Source organism: Diachasmimorpha longicaudata, chromosome 15 (assembly GCF_034640455.1).
Source record: "Diachasmimorpha longicaudata isolate KC_UGA_2023 chromosome 15, iyDiaLong2, whole genome shotgun sequence".
Taxonomy (NCBI): Eukaryota; Metazoa; Arthropoda; class Insecta; order Hymenoptera; family Braconidae; genus Diachasmimorpha; species Diachasmimorpha longicaudata.
Window position 1 is genome coordinate 4,642,053 of NC_087239.1, and position 17,180 is coordinate 4,659,232.

At 41.5% G+C, this 17,180-nt stretch overlaps 4 protein-coding genes across 6 annotated transcripts; 2 read left to right on the forward strand and 2 right to left on the reverse strand.

Moving 5' to 3' along the window:
- Positions 1–132: 132 nt before the first annotated feature.
- On the reverse strand, positions 133–11,076 carry LOC135169418 (probable ribonuclease ZC3H12D). Of its 3 annotated transcripts, XM_064134436.1 has the most exons (5): positions 10,706–11,076; positions 10,096–10,620; positions 3,401–3,647; positions 1,958–3,272; positions 133–1,813 (listed from the first exon to the last, which is right to left on the reverse strand). In XM_064134436.1, the coding sequence occupies exons 2-5, from the start codon at positions 10,438–10,440 to the stop codon at positions 1,465–1,467; spliced, it is 2,256 nt and encodes a 751-aa protein (XP_063990506.1). In that variant the 5' UTR covers positions 10,441–10,620; positions 10,706–11,076; the 3' UTR covers positions 133–1,464. The 3 variants fall into 3 exon arrangements, with proteins under 3 accessions (XP_063990506.1, XP_063990508.1, XP_063990507.1); XM_064134438.1 differs by lacking the exons at positions 10,096–10,620; positions 10,706–11,076 and adding an exon at positions 5,450–6,248; XM_064134437.1 differs by lacking the exons at positions 10,096–10,620; positions 10,706–11,076 and adding an exon at positions 5,057–5,350.
- A 140-nt stretch (positions 11,077–11,216) lies between these two features.
- On the reverse strand, positions 11,217–13,899 carry LOC135169421 (fatty-acid amide hydrolase 2). Its single transcript, XM_064134441.1, has 6 exons — positions 13,759–13,899; positions 13,458–13,669; positions 13,098–13,324; positions 12,023–12,900; positions 11,764–11,946; positions 11,217–11,691 (listed from the first exon to the last, which is right to left on the reverse strand). The coding sequence occupies exons 1-6, from the start codon at positions 13,783–13,785 to the stop codon at positions 11,602–11,604; spliced, it is 1,617 nt and encodes a 538-aa protein (XP_063990511.1). The 5' UTR covers positions 13,786–13,899; the 3' UTR covers positions 11,217–11,601.
- A 61-nt stretch (positions 13,900–13,960) lies between these two features.
- Positions 13,961–15,610, forward strand: LOC135169432 (charged multivesicular body protein 1b). Its single transcript, XM_064134463.1, has 4 exons — positions 13,961–14,150; positions 14,446–14,492; positions 14,620–15,085; positions 15,202–15,610. The coding sequence occupies exons 1-4, from the start codon at positions 14,110–14,112 to the stop codon at positions 15,314–15,316; spliced, it is 669 nt and encodes a 222-aa protein (XP_063990533.1). The 5' UTR covers positions 13,961–14,109; the 3' UTR covers positions 15,317–15,610.
- A 148-nt stretch (positions 15,611–15,758) lies between these two features.
- Positions 15,759–17,170, forward strand: LOC135169438 (protein LLP homolog). Its single transcript, XM_064134472.1, has 3 exons — positions 15,759–16,067; positions 16,222–16,398; positions 16,512–17,170. The coding sequence occupies exons 2-3, from the start codon at positions 16,236–16,238 to the stop codon at positions 16,763–16,765; spliced, it is 417 nt and encodes a 138-aa protein (XP_063990542.1). The 5' UTR covers positions 15,759–16,067; positions 16,222–16,235; the 3' UTR covers positions 16,766–17,170.
- The last annotated feature ends 10 nt before the right edge of the window (positions 17,171–17,180 follow it).

Below are 17,180 nucleotides of genomic sequence, written 5' to 3' on the forward strand. Positions count from 1 at the left end.
TGGGGGGTTGACTAATGAACTGTTTACATGCTTAATATTCTATTTTCCATTAGCGAGAATGAAATGATTTGTATTCGCGAGTGTAAGTGCAGGTCAAGTCATGAAACTCCAAATTTTCCGAATAAAAGCCGCTTTCATAGAAGATTGGAAAAGAAAACATTTATTTCACATTTCATAGGCAATAACATTGATACAAATTTCTTATATATAATATAATATTTTCATACATATTAACGTAATAATATGATATTTCTGTTGTGGGTATCATTGGTGTATCTGTGCGAGATGCAGAGCCAACAATTATCGTCCGTCAACGGCGATAAAATTTTATTTCTGAATATAATCACCAATTTTAATTATTACTGTGCCCTCTACAAGATGGAAACACTGATAGCTCTCTAATACGTAACATCGGGAAGCCTCTCAACCTAATTACAATGTTGTATCATACAATACATAGTATTGCAGTCTATATGAGAATAAGTGAAAACTGACCGCTTGAGTAAGACTCAATGTGAGTCCCATCATTACGCCGTTCGGTTTCCACCCTCGATTTTTCGCACAAACGTGATAATGCCCTCATCTGACACCAGTCGAACAGAAAAAAAAAATGAGAGTAGAGTTTGTTGATTATCAGTTCCATTATGGAAATAATTATTCTCAATCGCGAAATGCTAGTCAACGAAATTAGCTCGATGAGATTTTTTCTAAGTACCCATACATTCACGTGACCATCAAGTACATGAGGCTATATAACTGACCTTGTTCATGCATAAGTAGGTGTAACGTTCTTCTGAGTTAACTTGCGCTCGACAAACTGCGAGAAAAAAGCGATCACATATCACGAAAAACAATTTTTTCCGGTTAAAAATACCAGAGGCAAAATTTGACTTCTGTTATAAATGATACGGACATTATTTTCGTGATACATAATGTTTTTTTCATTCCGTCCATAATCAATAAACTTCTAATGCATAACGATCCTTCAACAATAAAAAAGATTCTACGTTTAAATAGTATATTTTAAACCGGCTCTAGGATTACTGAAGATTCCTTAGAAAAAGAAAAACAAAATGTGGAAGGGTAAAAAGTGCTCTCACAGAGAGCGTGAGTCCATGAGATCCAATGGATCTAAATGGTTACAAAAAACATAGATTCTGTTGCTTTCTTACCATTAATACCTTAACGTCATTATCACATTTAGGCCCGTGTTTAATCGCAGTGAAATAATAATTAAACCATTACAATTATTGATGCAGTAATAATCGATAATTATCGGTAGAAATAGTATTGATAGTCGTGATAAGCTGGCCCATTATTTCAATCAGTTAAATAATTTTCTATTGGTTCACCGCGACTGACGGATGCTTAATGTTTGGTCCGATTGATATTGTAACTAATTCGTAAGAGGTATATCTCAGGGGAAGTGGAACACCAGCAATTGCTGGAGAAGACTGGGTGCCCCTAGGGTTTAGGGAACATTGCGAGAATTGCTGCGCATATTTTTTGCGGATCTGTCTCGTGCGGGTGGAGGGACATCGCTGTCTGGACCTGCTCCTCGGGGAAGATGTTGGCCAGGTGGTAGTGGAGACGACGTCTAGCGTCCTGCGTTTGCGAGGCTGTCCAGGGGGGATGGAGACTAGGTAGCGAAGGCGATGGAACGAGATTTAGTTGAGGCTCTGAGGTTCCTAGACGTTGACTTCTTGGTGGCAATGCCAGACCTGCACCTCGGGGAGGCCAGCCTCGGGAGGAGTCCGGGGCTGAGGCAATGCGCATCACGTGCTGATGATTGTGATGATCCGATGGATCCCAACTAAGAGAATTAATTCATAATGACATTGTGTTGATTTTTTCAATTAATTTCGAGGGATTTCGATACAAAAAAATCAGTATTTTAGGGATAAATTCGTAGAAATAATCATGACCTCGGTAATTTCCAAAGAATAAAGAAACTTACTTCATTGAAAGCCCGTAAGACTCGTTACTGGCGTGCCTGACCAACGGCCTGTGCTGCATATTCCTCCCCGCAGGTATCCCAGGATGCTGAGGCTGCTGATGATATCTCCTCAACTGATACAATCTCGGATCACAGGCTGGATTAAGCGTCAACTGTCGCTGCAGCTTCCTATGCATATTAGCCGGCTCTGGCTCAGGATTATTGACCCTCGGTGCTGGCAATCCCACAGCCCCCGAATACCCCTGAACACTTGTCACAGGCAACTGTTGGACATACACCGATGCCGCCACAGAATCCGTGACATTCTCAACGGATCTACTCTTGGGGACGGATGTGGATGATTTAATGGACGGAGGAACAGCAGATCTAGCTCTGCAGAGAGGCTGATGACCGGTGTGAACATTCGAGCTCGATGACGACAGTGGAAGACTCAAACTCGGTCCCCTGGCTTGCAGATGCCTCTGTGCGTGCTCGACGAGTCTCTCGGTGACTGATTTCTGGGGATGTGGACCCCTCTCAGGATGACGAAATTTGCATTTATTTCCATATGTGCATTTCTTGGCGTAGGGACAGGGTGGGGCAGGATCGTTCTTCCTCACTCCTGTCCTCAGAAAATTATCCAGAGTTGGGCCACTTCGGCCAAGAGGATCGTCCGGTGGCATGAAACGATCGTTGACAAAACTGTACATGAGAATTCTCTCCTCAACGACTTTACGAAATTCCGGGCTTTCCTGTGCCAGATCTCTGTAGTTATCGTTGCTTACGACTATTCCATCGAGCTCAGCAGCTAGTCGTAGAATGTATCTGTCGTCGTAACACACCATTCGTTTACCACCGACAAGTCGCGACGGTGTGAAGACGAGAAGTCTGTCTCTTTCCAATTCACCGAGTATCTCCTGATCGGCAATTGGATTGTCCGGTCGTGATGCCTCTTTTCGCCATTTCGGCACGAAAACTGTTATCTCCTTGTGGCCCCTGGAGCGAAACCAGTCGACGCAGATTTGAATGCCACGACAAGAGAATATTTCTTTGTTACCGTGGCTCATCGCCACGTTACTGCCGTCTATGACAACTGGCCGAAGACCACCGGGGGATTCTGATGGTCGGCGAGCCTCTTCTGGAGGAGCTTCCACTTCGGTGAGGTAGTCCGGGTCCTCTGGACTGTCTGTGAAGCGAGCTGAGCTCGCACCGAGGCGAATTAGTTCAGCTAGAAGCTCGTTTTGTCCCGGATCAGGACCCAGTTTGTGGAGAGCCACCTGGACGAGGCGCTCGGTGTATCCCAGCTTCAGAGCGAACTCCACACGAGCGGTGTAGCCTGGAAGGTAGAGGATTCATCAAGTTTAATTGCTAGAGAGGAAAAGTAGCTCGAGAGTAATTCAGCAGCGAAATGGAGTCATCCGAGTCACTTCGCCAGTGAATTCCAGAGGAAAAATGAAGTCCTACCTGGAGTCTGCGTGGGTGAGACTCCTCGTACCGTAACGTACTCAGCAAACTCCGCAGCCAGGGTGTCGGATGTCGTCCTGGACACGTCCGAATGCGTGGATGATGATACCTGTGACTCCAATTGCGAGTGGACAACTGTCGAGCCGATCGAATCCTCCGCCTCGTAATCGCTGTCATAGGACGAATCCTCGGCTTCTGTACCGGTTCCCGCACTCCCACGTCCCAGGACAGTGCAATCAACATATCTCTGGAAATTTTAAATAATCCGGTATTTTTAGTTGTCCTGGGAAAATAATGTAAAAAATCTATGGAGAGGAGGTGGAAGACACTGTGAAATTATCTTAAATGGGGCATAGCTCTCTCAGGTTGGCGGATGTAGCCATTAGCGGGGATTCAGGTGAAAGTAGCGGGACGGGACTTCTCCGTGTGTATACACCGAGCTATCAGGGTCGGTTATACTTTGTACTCCTTTTCACAGGTGTATTGGGAGAACGAGGAAAAAAAAATTGTTGCGTTATTCCGTGGAGGATGAAAAAAAATAACGACGTGACACCCAAAAGTTATTCATATCCTTTTTCCCATTCTCAAATATTTTACGAGCGAAAGGCAAAAAGTGCGGTTGGAACGAGGATGGAAGTGTCATGAAGGTCACTCCTACACTTCACCAGAGGTGATCACGTCTCTTTGAGTCCCAACACCGGGATAACTCAATTCATCGGTGGATTGTTACCATCCCCCCCGATCGATCCTGGGGTATTAATTTATTATGACGGGGAAGACGGGTGACCGTTAATGACCGAGAAATACATGGGTTCATTAATACCCGGTTGTTACGGTCGTGAAGATCCGGGTGGCGTCGATACCGGAACTGGCTTTAGCGCGTGTCTGACCTCGAGGTAGAAGGGAACTTCGTGCGGGCCCTCAATGGCGGAAGGGCCACCTAACAGTCGCTGGGTTCAAAATTTTTGACGGTAATTTTTCGAAATTTTACCTTTGATTACGTTGATTGAAAATTCTGAATTCTTCCGACGCTTTAATATTCAGATTTTCATTGACAACTCATGCGAATTCGAGGATTTCTCCTGCTGGTGCAACAAAATTGATCTTTCAGTAAAATCGAGTTCATTTTTTTCCCTGAACTCTAATCGAGATCCGCGACAGACAAATCAATTGGTAATTGAATAAAATAGAAAAAAATGCCGAGCGAAAGCCCCTCAATGCCTTTCGCGGTTGAAGCCCGTTCAAGCTTGACTGTGGACTTCCGGGTCGCGTGAAAACTCCACTTTCAAGTGTCAAGACACTCCAACAACCGACATAAACAATTATTTTCAACGGGAAAACTATTCCTTCGTATAAATCAACTCCATTAATTAACCTCCGACAAATCGAAGATAACATTTCCCCCCCACGACACTCCCCATAATCGCTAATCGTCTCACAATTGACTTTTGACTGACAAACCGGATCCAGCGCAATCATCACTCGATACTAAATCCCCCAGCCCTCCCCACGTGAACATCGCCCCACCCCCACGAGAAAAAACTCCCCAAAATTTCCCCTAAAATTCCAGAACCACCACTTTCCGCGGATCAATACCAAATATTTCAATAATTAACAACAATCAAATGAATAATTCGAGGCCTCAATATCCCTTACCTTTCCAGCAACCGTCATGCTCCGTCCGTCGTACCACCGAAATTTCAAAAATCCGCTCAACCAACCAAACTCCAATAATTAAACAATGTACCCCACAAACTCTCCCAACTCATTCATCCCTCCATAATTAACGTGCTCATCCTCCAATTAAAAAAAAAAATTCAACTCGCGATATCGTCCCGATGTGGCGCGTTCGCCGGGTGAAACGGAAATGCGATTCTCCCGGATTCACCGTTCGACTGAATGACGAGTTGGTTAAAAAACGAAATATCAAGACACCAGAGAAAGGAGAAATTTTCGATTGCGTGTATACGTGGGGCGGGGGGAGGGGGAGGGGGTGCGTGGTGGGGGCGAAAAGACTGAGGTGGAGACGAGCCAGAACGGTATACATACCGTAAATACAGGCATACACAACTTCAACTCAACACGTTTAACGATTAACACACGTGAAAAAATACACAAACACACACACACACACTGTCGTACATGTGCGTATGTACAAGAGACTTGTTGCCGGCGGCGGTCGGCTAGTGAATGGAAACTTAACAAGTCGGCCAAGTCTGGGGGACCGTGCGCCAGCCAAACGTCACACCCGCCCCTCTCCCCGCCGATGATTTTTCCACCTTATGTCTAGAGGCCCTGAGGCCCCTGGGCCCCGTGTCCAGGCCCTCGGGCAAGAGCCGAAATAGAGGAGGAGGTTGTCAAGTGCCAGTGGAACCTGGGGAACCGGGTTCTCCCTGTAAATGCTGGGGAGAACCATCCGGATCTCTCCCCCTCGGCGATATTTCAGTACCGCGACTGTCGTTGGGGAAAATACGAGATGAAAAGTATCTATTGAAATTCACCGAGAAGGCTGCAGCCGGGAATGTACCGGTGGGTGATTTGAGAGGTGGAAATACAATCGAGTACGTATATAACGTGTAATAGCAGTGTATGCCACCTGTCCGCATCGGTCAAAGACCCGTTGATGACGCGCCTCCGATTACTCGTTATTTTATTTGATCAGTTTACCTGTCGAAAGTGTTGTATACCCACTATACATATTTTAAGATTTATCCGGTATTTTTTGTACGAATTAAAAAATCCAGGTGCCTTATTATTAATAAACAATTTAAACATTTGAACTAACCCACGAATAATTCTAATTACGAACTTGTTCAGTGAATTTTCAGGAAAAAATATGGAACGTTCAGGGAAAAAATGCGGAACTGTCGCGTGATTTAAAAAAAAAATTTCTCTGTCTAATTACATATGTATAGATATATGTATTTTTTTTAATGTTCAATATTATTGAATAAATGATAAAGCAATGATCTCGCTAACTCCCTAAAATTATCATAATTCTTCCTATGACATGAGACTGAATGAAACCCTGAAACGAACTGAAAAACCCAGATGGTTATTATCCAGCAGCTGATCCGCGGAATCCATTTGGATTTCTCTGAATCCCGTGGGGTCATTGGTCGCCCCATGGAGCGTGCAGATCGGCGACCAGAGTGGCCGAAAAAAAAACCGGCAGGGGGAATTAAAAAAACTTCTGGAGGTGGAGAAATAATTCACGCTGTACTCGGTTAAAATGCCCGGAAGGTACCTCACGAGAGAGGTCTCCAGCCAACTGGAATGACGTCTTTCAGACGCCGATTCGGAGTTCCAGGAAAATTTATTTATTTTTTTAAATGATCACTCAACAAAAATGTTGCTATACCTTTGATATACTGTATTTACCAATATTTTTCCTCCCCCCAATTGTTTAAATAAAAATACAGAACCTGCAGAGCAGTTCACTTGCTATCACCTGAGGTAAAAAATATCAGCGCAATTTGTTCGCCATTCTGGAGTACTTTCTCCCAACAACAGTTCCAAAGGCAATAATAAATAACGGAAATATGTATGCTGATGTCAACTAACAATTTGCAAGTGTCCACATGGTACGATAGCTTAACCACATCGGTCGAGCTTTAAGACCAGTGGGTTTCAGCTCAATGCACCATGAATAAGATTTGCACCACGTATAAACAACAAAAATGAATAACTCGAATGCAACGAGGCAAAGAGAACGCGTGAACGAGTAATCCGGTGGAAACGGTGAAAAATTAATGAGAATATATCGTTTAGCGAAGCGGAACGTATTCCATAACCCGCGCACTCGATGGATTTTAATGCGAATGATAAAAAAATAATGTAGTGCATCGTAAAGGCTCGCAAGCACACGATAATTCAACAGTACTTTTTTTTAACGTCATTGGGATATGATTTTGTGGTTTTTCAATTGCGAAATGACACACGCACGTGCCTGAATGTCAGACTGATCCCGGATGCAGCTTGTGGTATCGTCCGTGGCCCGCATCGTACGCTCTCACGAGCTCGTGCGTGCATAACAGTTTCACCTCTTCATTGCAGTGAAAATTAAACGCAAGTAAAAATCGACTAATTTATATTAGAGAGAAAACATTGACCGAGAGGAAAATATTTTGAGTGGAAAATTCGCGGAGAAAATAGTCGAGGCTTATCCAATACCTAGTGGAAGCTATAATCGATGGATTGGGGAAAATTGTTTGCAAAATTATCCAGTAAAAATTACCCAGTAAAAATTACCGAACAGTCATGCAATTTTTCAGTAATTTTTCAGGAAAAATTATGGAACGTTCCATAATTTTTCAGGAAAAATTATAGAACGTTCATTGAAATAGTTCATAACTATTCCGTAATTTTTATTGAATAGTTTTGGTCAGCGGATTACTGAAGATACAATTTTAAAATAATTTTTCTCTCCATGTGAGGATCACCATCCAGGATCCTTGATTTTGACCCAGAGACTGCCGTACACCGTCTCGATGCATCCGGTGAAAGATATTCACGACTTTGACGGGATCGACTCTCCCCTGGCGCACGTCCCACGTTCACATTACAATTTAACACTTATCATTGAATTCCACCTCAACTCGGTGCAGAACATGATATATTTTCACTCCCCCTCCCTTCACCCCGCGGATTAAAGAGTGCATGTAATATTATGGATTATTCATATTACATTGTCTCTGCGTGAGGTCGTTCATGCAATGGAGATGAGGAAATAGAATGCATTTCATCATTGATAACTGGAACATTCAGACGTGAATGCTATCACCAGAGTACGAGTGCACAGGTGAAGAGTGCCCCGTTGTGTCACGATAAATATAGCCAAACGTATTTCCGCTTGACTGGAATATATCGACTGGGAAATAGTCCACACTCGGCACGTTACCTCTCTATCGCAGTATAAACGATTAACAATTCTCTTTTTATTTAACGAATGAAAAAATGTGCAATAGTTCAAATTTAAATTCCAAATTTATCACTCGATAAAAATTGAGAAATTCTCTTCTGAAGTCAATCCAACTTTTTCGATTCTCTCCCTATCGTTGTGTCGAGTACAAAGAGTTATTGTCGTTTATCCTGCACGAATTAATTTTTATCTCTGTTATGTCCATTACAGCGTAACAGTTTTATGGATGAGATAGAGGTGAAAAAATGCGTCACGATTATTCTAAGGCGGCGATAGAACGTGCGCCGTCAAACTTCCTCGATTAAAAGGTGGCAGTTGGGCCTTACATGACGGCAATTGACGTGAAGAACAACCACTCTCCTGCATTTAATGCACCACACCCCTGTCTACATTGTAATCTATTGGAGAAGCGTGGTTTTATGGTGATAAAGAGTTTGAGTAACGAGACACAACGAATGTCGTAAATCAACACATTTAATTTCCAATGGATCATTCATCAAGTCATTGATTTCAGCATTGATCGTGGTTATCTAATCTGTCACATGACGTGAGCTGAAATTAATCAGAAGATGATGTTAACCACATGACATTAAAAAATCTAATTCACCAAAAATTGACCATACGATTGACAAATTAATTCAAAGAAATTCAGACCTCACTCACCTACAGATAATTTCGCGTGATATTCTTCGCTCATTCTTTATCTACCGAGATAAGCGCCCAGGCTCATCAGTCATTTCAAAATTAATTTTTTTTCCTCTCCTACCCGGATGTTTAGAAAAGGTCACCGCGTGGGTACGTCATACCGTGGACAGTTAACTATATCTATATTCCTGTGACGCAGCCACTCGCTCTTTTCATCAGTTCATCGTGTTAAATCCCCTCCCCCTCGCATTATCATATCCCATTCGATTGAATAATTCCCCCGACAAAAAAAAAATCGTTCCATCTGATGGAACACGTACTCGAACGCGAGAGATATCAGAACACAATCTCGTACACATCAGCCGAAAAAAAAAATTACAAAATTAATCCACAAATTAAATCAAACAACTGACGATAATCGCTCCTCATTAGGCTAATAAATACCCACAGATAAGGGTCAGACAAATGTTTATACATTATAATAACGATCCGAATCCGTGTTCCACGCGCTTCGTGAATTATTGTGGCGCAGTGAAACAAGTAACACGGCGCCGCTGCAATAATAATTCCCTCCTCCCTCTCCCCCCCGGGCCCCTCCCGCCGCCCCTTTCTTATTTGTATTGGTTAATCGGTATAAGCCAATAGGCGATTATAATGGATGAGAGGCGGCCGTACCAGATTCAGGTTTGTTGACACGGATCTCTCTTTCCCCATCCACCAGGCCACCACCTCTTCTTCATCTCTCATTTTATTCGAATGGGAAAGGCGCACACTTTATTATCCCCCCCCCCACCACCACCCCCTGCCCAGTACCGCGCAACTTCACCCAATGACGGGAATTATGTACAATTGTAATACATATACATATGTGTATTACGTGCGTCAGCAGGAGATAAACCCACTGGTACCGGGATAACAAGTGGGTTATCGATTTCATCCACTTTGCATAAATTTTTTCATTCATTCAGCATCATTTTATTTCCCCTTCCGCCTTCGCAAATGAATTAATCAAATAAATGATCCATTCTAATTGTTGTTATGAAAATAAAAAGGAAATGATTAGGAGATTTTTGGCTACATAAATTGGGGTAATTGAAAATTATCGCAGTGTTGCACTTTCTGAACTCACCTGAACCCTGGCGACGACGTCAGGTGATAGAGATGGTACATTGTATCTCGCTTCATCCGGCAATGATGTATTGTGCTCCTTATCCCCACCACTGTCTCCTCCCACGTCGGCACCGATAAAATAACCGGAAAGTGTAGTGGATAACTCGAGTGGTACGAGCACTTGATTTTCATTCCATGTGGCACTATCATTATCCGGTGGTTCGTTATCTCTCAGTATAATGTCATTATCATTATCGCAAGATAATGATAGACGTACGCCGAATAGACGTTCAATGGTACTGGCCTGATCCTTGAGTTGCTTCAGGCACCTGCGGTCAATGCGAATCCGCGGGACCTCGCCCATTTCTCTGACATTGCCAGAATTATTTATCCACTTGATTGCCTCGTTTTTTATAATTACTATCCTCTTGTAAATTCTCACATTTTGTCCCCGGAATTTGCCGAGAGTTTTCAGGGGTGGGGGGACGTGGGCTTCTCAATTCGGATTAAGTAATATCCAGCATCTGATTGACCAACTCGCGCGCTTCTCGCGGACCCACAAACACATGGAAAAAAATTTATTCTCTCTTTCTCTCCCTCACGAGATGAATAGCTTGACGGTAACTCACGGTGAATTTCTTCGGGCCCTCCGGTATGCTCTTGACGGCCTGACAGTCACTGAAACGACAGTAGCGTAGCGGAACTCCTGGATAGATGTGTAGAACGTTCACTCCACTCGTCCAATCTCGTCAACACGCGCTCTCACAGACGCGAGATGACTATTACGTGTGTATTTCTCGCGGTATGTGAATAACGCGTCTCGCAGACGGTAAACGCATGCGCTGGGAATCAAACGGAGTTCAATAAGTAAATGTGGAGACGTCTTTATTCAGTAAACATGCATTGATTACAAAAAAAAAAAATTTAGAATTAGAAAAATGTTACCTTAATTTTGAGTGGGAAATTTGTCCGCGTGTCACTATCTATTTCGTCAAGGCCTCGTGGCCGCATTTTTAAGACTCGTATTTGAAATTTGGCAATTTAATTTGCAACTTCACAATTTAAATTCAATCAAGTTCAATCGTTCGAAGTAACAATTAAGTGAGTGCATATGGGTACTTAATTCATCACTCAGATTACTGATGTTTTTAATACAATATTTATTTCCAATTAGAGAATTTGTTCGCATCTGAGCCACCGCACCTGACACTAATCGATAATAAATAACAGTATTGACGGATAAAATATTTGTAATTAGAATTAATATCGTACTATTAATTGAGTTATTGAATCGAGGGATATTGCGCTTTGTGAGAATTGGAAATAAAATATGAATATACTTATTTGAGACATTGAAAAACACGCATATATATGAGAGTATCCCGTTCAGGAATTCCTTTTGGTACATTGAGTTGACTGATTTTGAGCCAGGAAAATATCTAAAAAATTGATCTTCTGTTAATCACATATAGTTTCTCGTGAAAAGTGCGCAGATTGTGGCGTTATTATTTTGATCTTTGAAGGATTAAGATGGGGGCACCCAGCCACCAAATGTTTTTTCGAGTTCTTTTGCTACTGCGATGCAGAGGTGGTCCTGATGTGGAGCTGCTACGATCTGTTCAAAATTAATTGTTAGTAGATTCAGTGATGCATTTATTCATTAACCAACTGTATTGCTTTTATTCACCTGTACACCAATGGGCAAGCCTTCACTGTCGAGACCCAAAGGTACTTGGCACGTTGGTAATCGCAGAACATTGAAGAGGCACCAGTAACCAAAGTTGTATGGTCTGAAGAAGTATGAGTAGTGGTAACTAGCTGGGAAGGGTGACGATGGGTACACGAGAACTCCATTGTCTCCCAGTTTTTTCTGACGGCAAAATTTTTTTTAAACATAAATATATTGCTAATTAATTGAGAAATGAATGTATTTTATTATTACGCACCACTAGATATTCCTTCATCTCAGCTGTGATTTTCTCAGCCCATTCGCTATTCTCCTTCGGAAAAAGATCCTCGTCGAGAAGTTTAAGTATCGCCGCGAACGTCATTTCGCATTTATTTGTCAACAATTTTATTAATTCCGCAGATGCACTAGTTCTCGACTGTCGATTCATGATATCATATTTAAAGTCCGACCCCTCCTGCGTCATCCAGTATCTCCAGAGTCTAAAGCTGAACTCAGATCCTGGCAGTTTGACCTTTTGCACAGACTCCGAAACACTTTCGAAGTGATGAATGACTTTGGTGAGTGCAGCTCGCATGTCTGGATTTATTTTACTAGCTCTCAAGTCCCCAGAGCCCTCTTGATAGAATACTCTGAGTTTTTTAACGTCTACAGGTGTGTCTAGCTTCTCCTTCAGGTCCTTATCCATCATCATAATTTTTAGTAAAGGCAGGAGATCGTCGGCGCGTTTGCATATCGGCCCAGTCTCGGCCATTGAATTCCCAAAGTCAACAGTTCTGAGTCCAATCCCTTTAAGTGGTGTTGCTCCTTCACTGGGTTTGAATCCAAATACTCCATTGAAAAATGCTGGCATCCTTATGGATCCACCGATGTCACTTCCAACTGCAAATGGCACACCACATGCTGCTGTGACAGCAGCATCTCCACCACTACTACCCCCAACTGTTCTTGTCGAGTTGTAGGGATTGTTGGTTTGTCCGTAGACCATATTTCTGGATTCTACCCAGAGATTCATCTCGGGAATATTGGTTTTTGCAATGAGAATTGCCCCAGAGTCTTTGACGTTGGCGATTACCGTCGCGTCTTGGGTCGATCGGTGGCCTTTTCTCGCTATCATACCCATCGAGTGGAGAAGACCTTGAAAATTTTGTAAATTTATTCATCGATTTTTGCATTACCCAAAAATCGAAAAAAACACAATAAGACTTTTTATATTAGAATAACTAGATCGTTCAGCATAACTGTAATGTCTGGAGCTAAACTGGACTTTTCTCACAGTGCAGAACAATTTCAATGAACGAATAAATATCCACCCCCTGTACCCATTACCTTACCTTTAGCCTCATTACTCTCTTTAGTAGTAAATGGCACGCCCAACAGTGGCTTTGTTATTTTGAGTATGTCAATGTCAATATCACACGCCAGCAATTCATCGACTTTTCTCGCCTCCCTTATCGCTTCCTCGTACCTCTCATCCACTATGACATTCATCAAACTATTCACTTCCTTACATCTGTCAATGAATGCACCAACGACCACTTGACAGGAGACTTTCTTATTCCTTGAGCATCAAAACCGATTGTGAAATTAATTATTACTTGCGATCAATTTTTTTTCACAGTTCAGCGGATTTGATTAATGATGTTACTTTACTTGACATGAAAAATGAAGCTTCTAATGCTAATCTACTGTACCTGATCCTCTCAGCCAATGTTACGGCGCTCTCCAGCAGTATTGGATTTTTAATTGGAGGAACTTTTTCCTCCTTTCCATTATAATAAAGTCCAAAGACAAAATCAATAACGCAGTCAAAGATATAATGTAATTGTACAACAATGCAACGAAGCAGACTGCAGAGTAATTTTTTTGATGTTTCCATCATTGTCTCGCCCTCGAGCCTATTCACCTGGAAATTTATTTACCAGATATTCTCAATGACATGACAAACCGGTTTACAGAGACAGACATCTGAATATTACGACTTGTGAACTTTACCTGGTGATTTGTTATTGATGTACACATTGTTTTTATCTAATGGAATGCAGGAATAAGTCATTCGATGGGATGCACCTTGTGATGACCAGCCAGTGCATCAGGTGCACTGATTTACCCCGGTGAATCGAATAGTTGGAGTCGTTTTTCGAGACTGTCAGATACCAGAGTGTTTGAGCAAAAAAGGTTAATCACTATTTACCAATGAAACTTGTTTGAGGTTGTTATTTGCATATTTTGAACGACAAAGTGTACTATAGATGACAAGCAAAAAATATATTGCCAAAGCGCACCCTGTATTTTTGCCCAGTTTTCCGAGAGCAATTCCGAGGGACCGAGTTATGTCGACGAGAGATGTCACCAGTGGAGAATTTAGCTGTTGGGTGTCTTGTCAGGTGGACAGTTCATTTTTTGTCAATGAGATATTTTTTCCTTTCGTAGTTCAGTCAAATCCTCGATTTTCAGTAGAAAAACAACTCCTCAAATTGCTAGACTCATTGCTAGACTTAATGTACTATTGCCTGTAATTTTTTTTCTTGATGACGCATAGTCTCGAGTGTGTGTTGATCTCGTACGTGAACAACATTCAGTGGCGTTAGATTGACAGCCTTCACTGCCTAGTATTTTGTCAGCAACACAAATCTATGTGTTAGCGTTATTTTGATTTTTTTCGGTGATTTTATTATCCAGCACAACGGGGGCCGAACAATCAGCAATGTCCGTCTCACAGATGGAGAGTATCCTTTCTTAAAATTGTAATTTGGTGATAAATCATTCAATAACAAATCATTCATGTTGAGGTTATGTGAGAGTTAGGATTAATTCCCTAATAATTATTATTGATTCCTTAACATCTTGAGCTAGAAAATTTATTCAACCTGAAGTTCGCTGTGAAAGAGCTCGAGCGAAACTCAAAAAAATGCGAGAAAGAGGAAAAAGTGGAGAAGGCGAAGGTGAAGAAAGCCATCCAGAAAGGGAATATGGAAGGTGCAAGGATACATGCTGAAAATGCTATTCGGCAGAAGAATCAGGCACTCAATTACCTCAGAATGAGTGCGAGGGTGGATGCTGTTGCTAGCAGAGTACAGACAGCTCTCACCACGAGAAAAGTCACACAATCCATGGCCGGTGTTGTCAAGGCCATGGATGCAGCTATGAAGTCAATGAATCTTGAAAAAATTTCCAATCTTATGGACAAATTTGAGAGCCAGTTTGAGGACTTGGATGTACAGAGCTCGTACATGGAGAATGCAATGTCTCAGACCACTACCACGAACGTTCCCCAGGCTGATGTCGATTCATTAATGCAGCAGGTTGCTGATGAAGCTGGGTCTGTACATTTAACAATAAAAAATATTTTTATGGTATTTGCCAAATCATTTTCCACAAGTTCAGTGGACTCTTTTTTTAATTCAACTATTCAATCATTTAAATTTTTTCCTGCAGATTGGAATTGAATATGGAGCTGCCATCAGGTCAACTCGGTAGTATTGGCACGTCAACAGCTGTCAGTCAGGAGCAGGACGAACTCACACAGCGGCTGGCTCGGTTAAGAGAGTAACAGCTATCGTGAGACAGTATATTTTCATTAACTCATTTAATGCAAATACTATACGAAAAAAATATATCTTTAACGTATGATATAATATATTATTTTATCGAGAAACTATTAACAATACTTTTGCATTATGCGGGTTATTATGTTTGAGTGTAGTTGTAGGATTCGTCAGGCTGTTGACCATTTTTTTATTCATTCAAATCGAGATGAGTTTTAAAATAATTAGAAAAATCCTGCTAAGATCTTCTTGAGAAAATCGTTGGAGGAGCTTGTATAAAATACAATTAAATGATTTTATCTGCTTGGTTACATGATTTTCCTCTGATCTTTACATATAATTTTTTTTTTCAAATGATCCTCAAATCGCTTTTATAATCATCGAACTCGTCAGTACCGATGCAGTTCAGAAATTAATGAGAATTTCCCCTCTGCGTCGATTATTTCTTGAGGGCATCACTGTTAGGGATTATAGCATTATAGGGGAGATTTCTTATGGAGGGGATGGTGAACGTGCCGATGGTAATCCCTTACCGACAGGGACCTTCACCATCGTAGTTCATGCGCCACTGGGACGAAACTTTACGGTTGAGGTCGCTCCATAGGCGTCACCAACTCCTCCATAACCTTTGCCAGTGCATGTGCGCGTGCTCAGTGTTTGTTCATTTACACGTGTTTTTCAGTGAAATTGATTTTTCTTCGACAATTAGGACAAAGTAATAACAACTAGTCCATTCGGTATTACCGATTTTGACACGTAAGTACCCCAGAACAACACATACGTGAAACTTTGATGAGTTATTAACTACGTCGAGGAACATAATAAATTTTGAGGTTATGGTGAAATGCTTGCATGTTCGGTGCACGCATGGAATATATTTTTTTCTCATTAAATGATCTGCCAATTCCAGACTTTGTTATTCCAATGGCAAAATCACTGAGAAGCAAGTGGCGAAGGAAGTGCAGAGCTGTCAAGCGTGAACGTTATGGAGTTAAAGAGCTTGCCAGGTTGAAGAAGACCCTGGGCATCGACGATAATTCCACACAACAGGATATAGAGATGTCAGATATAACGGAGATTGCCACAGGTAATTATTGAAGTTAATTTGTCGAAATAAAATTGCAATAGAATGGAAGAATTGTTTATTGTGAAGTACTCCAGTCCTTCAGCCATAAATGACAAAAAAAATTTTCTTCGCAGTTACAACAGCAGAAAAGATCAAAGAAAGCATAAAACCCGAGGGGGAAAGCCAACAGAATGGGGAGATGGAGGTCGAGGGGAAGAGGGTGTACAATAAGAGGACGATGCAGGACCAGTATGGTAATTACCCAGTTTGGATGAATAAGAGGAGAATAGTCAAGCACAAAAAGGGCAGGGGAAAGAACGCAAAAGCTACCACAAAGCAGAGTAAACGATTGACCAGGAAACAGAAGAAAAAGGTCCAAACCAAGTGAGCGGGATAGTCCATTAAGGATGTTTATTCATAATAAAAAATATGGCAGTGAGAGTGCTATAACTCGAGAATTCAATTAATTATTCATTACATTACCCCTTAAAAAAATGTAATAAATGGGTTCCTCTCAATTCTGAACCCCACATAAAATCTAGAAACATGTGAAATATTTAGTGAAATAAATTTAAATGTAATTTTTTTTACTCCAACGAGTTCACAAAATACTTATAATAATTTCATAAGCCCAATTATTTCGAAAAAAAATGTTAATCTCAAATACGTGGGGCTGCAACAAATCGAAACTTCAATATTTAGATATATGGCAGCGATAGGGCTATAACTACAAAATTCCATGAATTATATACTACATTATGTTATGTAAAAAAAATAAATGAGTTCATCTGAATCGAGAGTTC

Excerpts from the sequence above, each read along its gene's own strand:
- LOC135169418 (XM_064134436.1), bottom strand. The coding sequence starts at position 10,440 with ATGGGCGAGGTCCCGCGGATTCGCATTGACCGCAGGTGCCTGAAGCAA. Across the intron at positions 3,648-10,095 it reads ACGTCGTCGCCAGGGTTCAG|AGATATGTTGATTGCACTGT; the intron begins GTGAGTTCAGAA and ends TAAAATTTCCAG. Across the intron at positions 1,814-1,957 it reads TCTTACGGGCTTTCAATGAA|TTGGGATCCATCGGATCATC; the intron begins GTAAGTTTCTTT and ends TAATTCTCTTAG.
- LOC135169421 (XM_064134441.1), bottom strand. The coding sequence starts at position 13,785 with ATGTGTACATCAATAACAAATCACCAG. Across the intron at positions 13,670-13,758 it reads CATCAATAACAAATCACCAG|GTGAATAGGCTCGAGGGCGA; the intron begins GTAAAGTTCACA and ends ATAAATTTCCAG. Across the intron at positions 12,901-13,097 it reads AGAGAGTAATGAGGCTAAAG|GTCTTCTCCACTCGATGGGT; the intron begins GTAAGGTAATGG and ends AAAATTTTCAAG.
- LOC135169432 (XM_064134463.1), top strand. The coding sequence starts at position 14,110 with ATGTCACCAGTGGAGAATTTAGCTGTTGGGTGTCTTGTCAG. Across the intron at positions 14,151-14,445 it reads GCTGTTGGGTGTCTTGTCAG|CACAACGGGGGCCGAACAAT; the intron begins GTGGACAGTTCA and ends TTTATTATCCAG. Across the intron at positions 15,086-15,201 it reads CAGGTTGCTGATGAAGCTGG|ATTGGAATTGAATATGGAGC; the intron begins GTCTGTACATTT and ends TTTTTCCTGCAG.
- LOC135169438 (XM_064134472.1), top strand. The coding sequence starts at position 16,236 with ATGGCAAAATCACTGAGAAGCAAGTGGCGAAGGAAGTGCAGAGCTGTC. Across the intron at positions 16,399-16,511 it reads TATAACGGAGATTGCCACAG|TTACAACAGCAGAAAAGATC; the intron begins GTAATTATTGAA and ends TTTTCTTCGCAG.